The sequence below is a fragment of the Pseudophryne corroboree genome, chromosome 4, assembly GCF_028390025.1.
Source record: "Pseudophryne corroboree isolate aPseCor3 chromosome 4, aPseCor3.hap2, whole genome shotgun sequence".
NCBI lineage: Eukaryota > Metazoa > Chordata > Amphibia > Anura > Myobatrachidae > Pseudophryne > Pseudophryne corroboree.
The window spans coordinates 325,159,943-325,172,219 of NC_086447.1; the positions used below are offsets into that span (position 1 = coordinate 325,159,943).

Sequence of the window (12,277 nt, forward strand, 5' to 3'; positions counted from 1 at the left end):
TAGGTCACGTTGGGAAACACCCCCTAGAGTGGATAAAGCGCTCACACGTTTGTCTAAAAAGGTGGCACTACCGTCTCCGGATACGGCCGCCCTCAAGGAACCTGCTGATAGAAAGCAGGAGGCGATCCTGAAGTCTGTATATACACACACAGGCATTATACTTAGGCCAGCTATTGCGTCAGCTTGGATGTGCAGTGCTGCCGCTGCTTGGTCAGATAAACTGTCAGAAAATATTGACACATTAGACAGAGACACGATCCTGTTAACCATAGACCATATAAAAGACTCAGTCTTATATATGAGAGATGCACAGAGGGAAATCTGCCGACTGGCATCTAAAGTAAGTGCATTGTCCATTCTGCTAGGAGAGGCTTATGGACTCGCCAGTGGACAGGAGATGCAGATTCTAAAAAGCACATGGAAGTGTTGCCATATAAGGGTGAGGAATTATTTGGGGATGGTCTCTCGGACCTAGTTTCCACAGCAACGTCTGGGAAGTCAGCATTTTTACCCCATGTCCCCTCACAGCCTAAGAAGGCGCCGTTTTATCAGGTTCAGTCCTTTCGGACCCAGAAAAACAGGCGTGGAAAAGGCGGGTCTTTTCTGTCCAGAGGCAGAGGTAGGGGAAAAAGGCTGCAACAAACAGCAGGTTCCCAGGAGCAAAAGTCCTCCCCCGCTTCTTCTTCCAAGTCCGCCGCATGACGGTGGGGTGCACAGGCGGAGCCAGGTACGGTGGGGGGTCGCCTCAAAAATTTTCAGCGATCAGTGGGTTCGCTCACAGGTGGATCCCTGGATCCTGCAAATAGTATCTCAGGGGTACAAGCTGGAATTCGAGGCGTCCCCACCCCACCGGTTCCTAAAATCTGCCTTGCCAATTGCTCCCTCAGACAGGGAGGCGGTGCTAACGGCAATTCACAAGCTGTATTCTCAGCAGGTGATAATCAAGGTACCCCTACTTCAACAAGGCCGGGGTTATTATTCCACACTATTTGTGGTACCGAAACCTGACGGTTCGGTGAGACCCATTCTAAATTTGAAATCCTTGAACACATACATAAAGAAATTCAAGTTCAAGATGGAATCGCTCAGGGCGGTTATTGCAAGCCTGGATGAGGGGGATTACATGGTATCCCTGGACATCAAGGATGCTTACTTGCATGTCCCCATTTACCATCCTCACCAGGAGTACCTCAGATTTGTGGTACAGGATTGCCATTCCCAATTCCAGATGCTGCCGTTTAGACTGTCCACGGCACCGAGGGTATTTACCAAGGTTATGGCGGAAATGATGATACTCCTTCGAAGAAAGGGAGTTTTAATTATCCCGTACTTGGACGATTTCCTAATAAAAGCGAGGTCCAAGGAACAGTTGTTGGTGGGAGTAGCACTATCCCAGGAAGTGCTGCACCAGCACGGCTGGATTCTGAATATCCCAAAGTCACAGCTGGTTCCGACGACACGGCTACTGTTCCTGGGTATGATTCTGGATACAGTCCAGAGAAAAGTGTTTCTCCCGGAGGAGAAAGCCAGGGAGTTGTCATCTCTAGTCAGAGACCTCCTGAAACCAAAACAGGTATCAGTGCATCACTGCACGCGGGTCCTGGGAAAGATGGTGGCTTCTTACGAAGCAATTCCCTTCGGCAGGTTCCATGCTAGAATCTTTCAGTGGGACCTGTTGGACCAGTGGTCCGGATCGCATCTTCAGATGCATCGCTTCATAACCCTGTCTCCAAGAACCAGGGTGTCTCTACTGTGGTGGCTGCAGAGTGCTCATCTTCTAGAGGGCCGCAGGTTCGGCATACAGGACTGGGTCCTGGTGACCACGGATGCCAGCCTTCGAGGCTGGGGGGCAGTCACACAGGGAAGAAACTTCCAAGGACTATGGTCGAGTCAGGAGACTTCCCTTCACATAAATATTCTGGAACTAAGGGTCATCTACAATGCCCTAAGTCAAGCAAAATCCCTGCTCCTACACCAGCCGGTGCTGATCCAGTCAGACAACATCACGGCAGTCGCCCATGTAAATCGACAGGGCGGCACAAGAAGCAGGATGGCGATGGCAGAAGCCACAAAAATTCTCCGATGGGCGGAGAATCATGTACTAGCACTGTCAGCAGTGTTCATTCCGGGAGTGGACAACTGGGAAGCAGACTTCCTCAGCAGACACGACCTCCACCCGGGGGAGTGGGGACTTCACCCAGAAGTCTTCCAGATGCTGGTAAACCGTTGGGAAAAACCACAGGTGGACATGATGGCGTCCCGTCTCAACAAAAAGTTAAAAAAATATTGCGCCAGGTCAAGGGACCCTCAGGCGATAGCTGTGGACGCTCTAGTGACACCATGGGTGTACCAGTCGATTTATGTGTTCCCTCCTCTGCCTCTCATTCCAAAGGTATTGAGAATAATAAGAAAGCGAGGAGTAAACACAATTCTCGTGGTTCCGGATTGGCCAAGACGAGCGTGGTACCCGGAACTTCAAGAGATGCTCTCAGAGGACCCGTGGCCTCTACCGCTCAGACAGGACCTGATACAGCAGGGGCCCTGTCTGTTCCAAGACTTACCGCGGCTGCGTTTGACGGCATGGCGGTTGAACACCGGATCCTAAAGGAAAAGGGTATTCCGGAAGAAGTCATTCCTACGCTTATTAAGGCCAGGAAAGATGTTACGGCAACGCATTATCACCGCATATGGCGAAAATATGTTGCATGGTGCGAGGCCAATAAGGCCCCAACAGAGGAATTTCAACTAGGTCGATTTCTGCATTTCCTGCAAGCAGGAGTGGATATGGGCCTAAAACTAGGCTCCATTAAAGTACAGATCTCGGCTCTGTCGATTTTCTTTCAAAAAGAACTAGCTTCAGTACCTGAGGCTCAGACTTTTGTAAAAGGAGTGCTGCATATTCAGCCCCCGTTTGTGCCTCCAGTGGCACCTTGGGATCTCAACATGATGTTGAGTTTCTTAAAATCACATTGGTTTGAGCCACTAAAAAACCGTGGATCTGAAATATCTCACGTGGAAAGTGGTCATGTTATTAGCCTTGGCTTCAGCCAGGCGAGTGTCAGAATTGGCGGCTTTATCATGTAAAAGCCCTTATCTGATTTTCCATATGGATAGGGCAGAGTTGAGGACTCGTCCCCAATTTCTCCCTAAGGTGGTGTCAGCGTTTCACCTGAACCAGCCTATTGTGGTGCCGGCAGCTACTAGTGAATTGGAGGACTCCAAGTTGCTAGACGTTGTCAGGGCCCTGAAAATATGTTTCCAGGACGGCTGGAGTCAGAAAATTTGACTCGCTGTTTATCCTGTATGCACCCAACAAGCTGGGTGCTCCTGCTTCTAAGTAGTCTATTGCTCGCTGGATTTGTAGTACAATTCAGCTTGCACATTCTGTGGCAGGCATGCCACAGCCAAAATCTGTAAAGGCCCATTCCACAAGGAAGGTGGGCTCATCTTGGGCGGCTGCTCGAGGGGTCTCAGCTTTACAACTTTTCCGAGCAGCTACTTGGTCAGGGGCAAATACGTTTGCAAAATTCTACAAATTTGATACCCTGGCTGAGGAGGACCTGGAGTTCTCTCATTCGGTGCTACAGAGTCATCCGCACTCTCCCGCCCGTTTGGGAGCTTTGGTATAATCCCCATGGTCCTTACGGAGTTCCCAGCATCCACTAGGACGTTAGAGAAAATAAGAATTTACTCACTGGTAATTCTATTTCTCGTAGTCCGTAGTGGATGCTGGGCGCCCATCCCAAGTGCGGATTGTCTGCAATACTTGTAAATAGTTATTGTTAACAAAAGGGTTATTGTTGAGCCATCTGTTGAGAGGCTCAGTTGTTTTCATACTGTCAAACTGGATATAGTATCACGAGTTGTACGGTGTGATTGGTGTGGCTGGTAAGAGTCTTACCCGGGATTCTAAATCCTTCCTTATTATGTCTGCTCGTCCGGGCACGGTGTCCTAACTGAGGCTTGGAGGAGGGTCATAGTGGGAGGAGCCAGTGCACACCAGGTAGTCATAAATCTTTCTAGAGTGCCCAGCCTCCTTCGGAGCCCGCTATTCCCCATGGTCCTTACGGAGTTCCCAGCATCCACTACGGACTACGAGAAATAGAATTACCGGTGAGTAAATTCTTATTTTTCTAAAGAAGCTCTGTAGAGCTCCCCTAGCTGTGACCGTCTCCTCCGGGCACATTTTCTAAACTGAGTCTGGTAGGAGGGGCATAGAGGGAGGAGCCAGCCCACACTCTTAAACTCTTAAAGTGCTAATGGCTCCTGGTGGACCCGTCTATACCCCATGGTACTAATATGGACCCCATCATCCTCTAGGACGTAAGAGAAAATGAATTAGACAAATTCCTAGCTGAAAGAAATATCCAAGGATACAGCACTTAATTCATATAAAATTTATAATACAGGTTGAACTCCATGGACGTGTCTTTTTTCAACCTCAACTATGTAACTATATGTACCAATAAAACTAAGGTAAGCTGTGGCATTTATGCAGTGCTTAATTGGTATTAAAGGTCCAAGTGTGTATCAACAAAACATGTTAAATACCATTAGAACACAACCAGCCTGCACCACTGACGCACAGCAGGATGGATCCACGTTGATACCAAATTCTGACCCTGCCATCTGCATGTCGCAGCATGCAGATTTGTCAGATGGCTTTTTGCTACTATTATGTCCAGCTTTGAGTCTGTGTCCACCCCATTTCTGGACAGCAGTGGAACCGATGTGGTTTTCTAGCAGGGCCTAAAATAAGGAACAAAGCTACAAATGGGGGTTTGGGGGATGAAATTCCCAACGGTGTTCAGAGACGAAGCCTCACAAGCCGAACCTTTCTGCATAATAGAAAACAAAGTCCAGCTCTCCTTTAAAACTGATTATGCAATGTTACTTATAGGCAAAAAGCACAATGTCACTTTAAAATATTGACATTTACAACTTACGAAGTTTTGTATAGAATTTAATATCACCTGATAAGTCAGAATGCGGTGTTTTAATTAATGTTTGTCAAAGTTCTCAACTGTAGAAGAATATTCATATCTGTAAATAGATGAAAATCCCATAGTCAATGTGAGTGTGGTTGATTTGTGGCTCAGTAGGGCATAGAGGGTCACTGTTAGAATTAGTTGGCCTCGGATCACAGAAGTAGTCAGTGTATGGAAAAGATGATGATGTGATGAGTCTGTGTCCCAGGCCTGCAGAAAATGTTGTAGTCAGTGTGTGACGCACAAGGTCCGTGTGAGTGTGTACTCTGCTCACGTGGTTAGAGACGGCCATCAACCATCATGTCACTTAGCTGCAGCTCTCTTTCCTCATTGGTCCGTCACCTTCCCATGATTGACAGCAGGGATATCCATTGATTATTATTTTTTTTTATTAAATCATTGATAGTTTCCTGTTGATGGTTTACATCCATTGATTTAAAGTAACAATGGCACTATTAATATTAGACTCACCGGTGGTAATCACTAGTTCAGTTGAAAACAAGCGTGCAGCAGAGAGGTTCCTAGTGGCGCAATGCTAGAACTCTGTAAATGAAGGATGTATCGCTGCAGTACAGTTGATACTTTCGGGTACATTTACTAAAGTGCGGATTCCAGAATTGGAGACATTACTCATTGCAACTGATCAGATTCAAGCTATTATCTTGCGGAAGGTGCTAGATAAATGATAAGTGGATCTTCACTTCCGAAAATCCGCACTTTAGTAAATATACCTCCTACTGTGGTGTTCCCATCTGAACCCCATAGCACATCCATATGGTAGGTGCTTGCGGTAGCAGCTGTAAAATTAAGATTTACAGCAAGCTTTCATCACTGAACGAAAACTCACATTGGAAACCAGGCTCACAGAAATAAAATATGCCACTGCCAAAAGCATGAAAAATGTTGCAAAGATATTTCCAACTATTTTAGACCCTGTCTTCTGGTGCTGTATGTAGCTCATCTCCTTCAAGGTATGACAGTGCTGTGCGGTCAGAGACTCTCATCTACATAACATTGTTGTAATAGGTATCCAAATGACTTATTAAATGTTTGTATTCGGGAGGTGTACATAATAAAGGGGCCACATATAAAAATGAAGTACTGTAAATGTTTATATTGTTTCCTATGTAAATTATTTTGTAACTTTCTTAAATCTACAGCGGTCTTTTCCAACAAAGACTGTGTGTGAAGTGAAGATCTGAAAGAAGTAACATGTTTACGATTCTGTTGGAATCGGTCACATCTATATTTTGCAGTAGTTTGGAACAGCATCCTGAGAGAGACACAGCAAACAAGAGAAGAAATGCTAAATGCTAGCTGTGTTCTAAATGTATATTTGCTAGATTCACTAGTCTGCTTATCTACAGCTAAACAATACAATACATTGACTTAAGTGTGTGTGTGTGTGTGTGTGTGTATGTGTGTGTGTATATATATATATATATATATATATATATATATATATATATATATAAAATGTGTGTAATAATAAAATTCACAAAGTCGACCTTGTTGCCAAACCTTACTGTGTATTTTCGTCTTGTAGGTGGATTTGTTCAAAAAAACCCTGCTGTTAATTCCCATACACCTAGAAGTCCACTGGTCTCTCATTACTGTGAATATCCCCAATAAAATCATTTACTTTTATGATTCCCAAGGCATTCATTTCAAATTTTGCGTGGAGGTAAGTTCGTTTTTTTGTTTGTTTGTTTAAATCAAAATATATTGTTCCATCTTAAACGTTAAAGCTTCTTTCACTGAATACAAACTTTTTACAGTGACCTTCAGCTTAGTTTTTAATGTGCAAAAGCAGCAGTAAACATTTCTCCATCCCGTTTGGTTTGGCACGTATCTACTTGGGGTTTTGCTTTGCCTTCCTCTGGATCAACAAAGTTGAAACTTAAAATGTTGGGACTTTTTTGTGGACCTTCCTTTTCCCCACTACAAAGTTAGACTACACTTTTATGGATTATTAATTTTTCCATGTTAATATGAATGAATTGCTTTTATACAGTAAACATTAGTTATCTAGAATCTTACATGGGTTAGCTTTGATTCTTAGGCCCATAGTGCTCATGTTTTGTTAATGGATTATACAACATTAGTGTTCAGCATGTTTCCTCATTTCTGTTTATTTTGCACACATGTAGGTCATGAAGCTTTATTTTGGTGTATGTAGCTGCTTTGCCCAATTTTTTAAAACGTGAAAAGAATGGTGAATAATTAACAACATCTTTTTATGGTGACTCGTGTTGTGTTTCTTGCCGAGTGAAAATATGTTTGCTGTTATTTTTCTGTAGAACATACGCAAATACTTAATTACAGAAGCTAAGGAGAAAAATCAAGAAGAGTTTCTTCAGGGGTGGCAGAGTGCTGTTAACAAGGTATGTGTGTTATTGGTTTAAGAATGGTTTTCCGTGAGAAGAGTAATTGTCCCATAGCATGCAATTTCAGACTTGATTCTAAAGCATGCGAGTTTGCAGGCGAATATTAGTCTCTTTAAATGTTAGGCATGCCCACCAGTTTATTATACCTATTAAACAAAACTTTGAATGTCTATTAGGTGGTATTATTAAGTTTGACACTTGTCTTTCAGTGCATTCCACAACAGAAGAATGACAGTGACTGTGGCGTGTTTATGCTTCAGGTGAGTATATAAACAGATTACCTGTAACATGCTGCAGAATGCATTGTGGTCTCTATGCCTGTAGTTTTCTTGTTAACCTAAATCTATTTTTCAATTCACAGTACTGTAAGTGCCTCGCTCTAGAACAGCCTTTCCAGTTCTCCCAAGAAGACATGCCTCGTGTGCGAAAAAGGATATACAAAGAACTCTGCGATTGCAGACTCATGGATTAAACATTAAAGCTACTTTTTACTGCCCACTTCGGAAATATTTCAGCTGTACTTGAATTAAAGTATACTTCCACAATTTTTGAACATTGCTTTAGAAGGGTGGTTGACCCTCCATTGTTACCTCAGATGTTCCTTTTTTAATTTAATTTTTTATTTCTCTTTTGGGACATGAACTTGGTCAGCTGTGGGACATTGAGCAAAGCTGCCATTAAATCTATGTGGCTTCATTTTGGTTTTGTATTTAATATTTATTATGTAAGCATGCAAATACGCAAAAGCATGCCGCAGTAAAACAAAAACTGTAGATTTGACGCACCTTTGACTTGTAGATAGAACTTATAAAGAGTTTTAATTTTGTTTAAATATATAAAAATAGCAGGTACATTTTTCCTGAAATCATTAAATCTGTATTTACTTTCAAATGCTATTCCTATGGAAAAATCACTCACAACATGCATTTTGACCAATTCCGATGTCCTATCTTCTAAAGCAAATTCCACAGCAAACACGCAACTGGAGATATATTCCAGTGTAATGATGCTTCTGTCTGCCTCTCTCAATATGGTCTTATTTCATGTGGCTAAAGAATAGAAACTGGAATTTTTTTTCACAGCCAAATTGAAATAGATTTTTAAAGAGAAGAAAAAAAAGGCTGCATTATATTCTTCTACAACTTCAAAACTGTTACCGGCTGTATTTTTCATTTAGTGCTTTCTCTTCATATCACAAGTGAAATGTATATTCTACGATGTGAGTGTAGTGATTTTTTAGTATCACATTTGCAGTTAGAGTGCTGGAATGGTCCTGATGGCTGTAGTGGTACCCAAACAACACTATAAGGGTAAATGTAATGGCCTGTGACTTGCAGGCATTGGTTGTTTCTGGGGAGTCTGCACCATAGTTTAAAATGGAAAATCATGTCAAAGGAAAATCGGGTTGGTTGTGCCTGTTAAATGATTACTACTTTAAACCATCAGGCAGACTCTCCGGAAACTTGCTGATGCCTGCAAGTTGCAGGCTATTACATTTAGACAAAAGAAAGAATTGAGAATCTGGACTCTTCAAAAAGGGGTCTACCTGTTATGTAAACTCTGGGGTTTGTCCCCAATGACCCCAGGGGATAAGATACCGAAATATATAGGTGGTAACTTTGTGTGGTCCTTGGATTCTTATGTCTCCCTTCTTTAATGGACAATAGGTTCATGAAGCTGCTGTTCTCAGAAGTGGACCAAAGTTTGAGAAAACAAAGATATAAGAAGTAATGAGCAGTAATGTCAGAATACATGTTAGCAATTTATAACTGTATCGTCTATATGGGTGTCCAATAGAAAACACCCCTGTCGTGATATCTCAGTATGGGTAGTGGTGAATGCATACCCAAACTCACAGTTTTACATTACAATTCACACTGTGAGTTTGGGTATGCATTCGCCACTACCCATAGGGAGATATTACGCCTGAGAAGAACAGCTTCACATCCTATTATCCATCAAAGAAGGGAGATATATATGAATCCAAGGACCACACACAGTCAAAAGGGATGTATGGTTTTATTCACTTTGTTCATATAGATCTTTTATATATACCTACAGTACCCTTTCCATAGTGCTATTTATTAGGCTCAAACCAAAAAGGGAGCGCCGTGCTGTTTACACCACCTATATATTTCTGTAGGCTTTTACGTTTATTTCAGGTACGTGCAGTGAGGTAAATGGCTGAGGTGGCACTGGCTAGTACCAGAGTCAGATTTACACACAATATATGAGCCCAAGGGTTCAGGTGGGCTTTATACAAAAGTGCCGCATTTTATACTGCTAGAAATTAGTTGAGTTTTGATCCGGGATGTGTAGAAAAGGACACAGCCTTATCTGTCAGATTTTTTTTTTTACCCCAGAGTTTTGACTATAAAAATGACTAGAATAATTCAAAGAAGATATTTCTTATATATTCTTTGTATTTTTCATATACTTTATGTAGTCAAAAATCTGGCTTATATTGGAGTATGACAGGAAAGGCTCTGCCTCACCTCACTGGCTTATTCATATTTCTGGACTAATGGAAACTGTCCCCCAAAATAAACAATTCTATTCCACACAGGTATTGCAGACTGGAATGGAGAGCACAGCATTTTGTACCTGCTAGAATAGGTCATGTTGGAGGGTTCATCTTAAAGGTTTTATTATAGACTTGACTAAGGTCGGAGTACCTATTGTTTGCATTTTCCATCTGCTTATCTCTGTATTCACTGGTTAGTGTTACCAGCATCGCACAGTATTGATGCAGCACCAACTCTGTAATGGTGCATACATATGGTGAGATATTGTCTAGGCCCGATTTTTGACTATGCGATTTCCCCTGTACTCCCCCAGAGCACAAAAGCACCAATTTTGACTATCTGTACCTTCGATTTTGACTAAGTGACAATTTTGACTATACTTTGTACTAGATAGACTGTGCAGGCAAGTCAATCTTGACTATCTAGCCTTGCGATACCGACCCCGCGGGAATGCGCCTCAAGATCGCAAGGTGGCTAACCTTGCGATTTTGACTATATAGTCAAAATCGAAAGGAGAAATCTCACCGTGTGTACACACCTTAAGCCCTAGTCTATGCAAATTTGAGTGGGAGGGGCTAAGCTAACAGTCAGTAGCAGCCTCAACATATTAAAATATCCCCTCATCCTTAATATACAATCTTTTGGGGGTGTTTTATAATATTTGAAGCCCCCACCCTCTTCAGTGTTGGTAATGCCACTGTTCAGAAGATCCTATTAGTTAAGCACCTTGAATGTGATGGATTGCTTGAATGTACATTAGAACCCCCATTATTCAGGTTAAACAAGGGGGAAGGTTAAAACAAAACTTTTGTTAATTCATACATGTATAGTACCTACTGTATTGTTAACGTGGACACTTTACACGGTGGAGCCAAAGCATAAGGATGAATACAGTATGTAGCGGCGTTGCTCCAAATGAACATGCAGAGCCTAGCATGGACTACCGACCTAGTGTCTGTTAGTTAATGTGATACTGGATAATTGGGGTAAATTACACAAAAATTAAACTGATAGGTGTTTTATACTAATTTGTCGCACGTTTTCACTTGTAAAGAAAATACCAACTGTTGCATTTCAGAAGTGGTCAGACTATATCTTTAGGAGACCGAGTATTAGAGGGTACAATAATCTTCCCCTATTTAGGGGCTTTGTGTCATCATTAATGTTACATTTGTCATTGTGTTGTATTATTTTTTCCTTTTGAATTTATTTGATTTGAATAGGGAGGATGTAGCAATCTCTTCATCTATAAAATCATACCATTGTCCTCCCACATTGTCATTTCTGTTCCCAGATGTACCTGTAGATCAAATGGATCTGCAGCAGCCTTTGGGAATTATTCCTCCTTTTCTAGTCCTGGTCACCCTGAGGGACTCATCTACTTCCTACAATTAAGAGTGGCCAAACACTATTTGAAGAGAACTCCTGCAGAATCCAGATGGAGAAGACAAAGGCATCCACTGGAGACTACTGCCACTGTTAAAGGACCATAAGGCCCTACTAATATTACAGAGAAACAGCATGGTATTGTTCAGTGCATGATTTTTTTTTAGCTCGTGCATATACATCCTGTATCCAGTCAGGTTCGGTCTAGACAGATCCCTCATGAGCATCACAATGCAATAATACTTTGGAATGAACAAGAGCACCAGTGTTGTCTTCCTGGCTGCTGCAGCCTGTGGGCACAGGTAGTAGGGTTGCTATGTGTGCTTTTCAGTTTCTGCTCTTTCATATGTCCAACCTAATACCCCACCTGGACTACTACCTTTCTCAGACCACTCCTGCTGCTCTGTGTCAGTCTCGCCAATCTGTTGACAACTTCACTGGCTCCCCATCCACCTCAGTGTAGAATTCAAATTCCCCACCCTCATATTTAAAGACCTTAATCACACTACTCCATTATTTACCTCAATTCTGATCATAGGGGGTAATTCCAAGTTGATCGCATTCGCAGCAGCAAGTTTGTTAGCAATTGGGCAAAACCATGTGCACTGCAGGTGTGGCAGATATAACGTGCAGAGAGAGTTAGATTTGGGTGGGTTATTTTGTTTCTGTACAGGGTAAATACTGGCTGCTTGATTTTTACACTGCAAGTTAGATTTCAGTTTGAACACACCCCACCCAAATCTAACTCTCTCTGCAAATGTTATATCTGCCCCACCTGCAGTGCACATGGTTTTGCCCATTTGCTAACATATTTGCTGCTGCGATCAACTCAGAATTACCCCCATAGTCCCTTCTTTCCTCAACTCTGATCACCATTTTCTATATGGAGGCTGTCTAAATGCCAAACCTACCATGCTCTGGAATGAGAAGAGTTTTGCCCCAGCAGATAATGATATCTTCAAAGGGTGTTAGCTGTAGCCCATAGGCTACA

The 12,277-nt window shown here is 42.4% G+C and overlaps 1 protein-coding gene across 2 annotated transcripts in view; it reads left to right on the plus strand.

Moving 5' to 3' along the window:
* SENP5 (SUMO specific peptidase 5) overlaps positions 1-8,266 on the plus strand; it is an 80,862-nt gene extending 72,596 nt beyond the window's left edge. For both annotated transcript variants that reach the window (XM_063916362.1, XM_063916361.1), the window contains exons 7-10: positions 6,535-6,672; positions 7,289-7,372; positions 7,585-7,635; positions 7,737-8,266. In XM_063916362.1, coding sequence (XP_063772432.1) covers positions 6,535-6,672; positions 7,289-7,372; positions 7,585-7,635; positions 7,737-7,847 — 384 coding nt within the window. In that variant the 3' untranslated portion in view covers positions 7,848-8,266. The remainder of the gene's footprint in view (positions 1-6,534; positions 6,673-7,288; positions 7,373-7,584; positions 7,636-7,736) is intronic.
* The last annotated feature ends 4,011 nt before the right edge of the window (positions 8,267-12,277 follow it).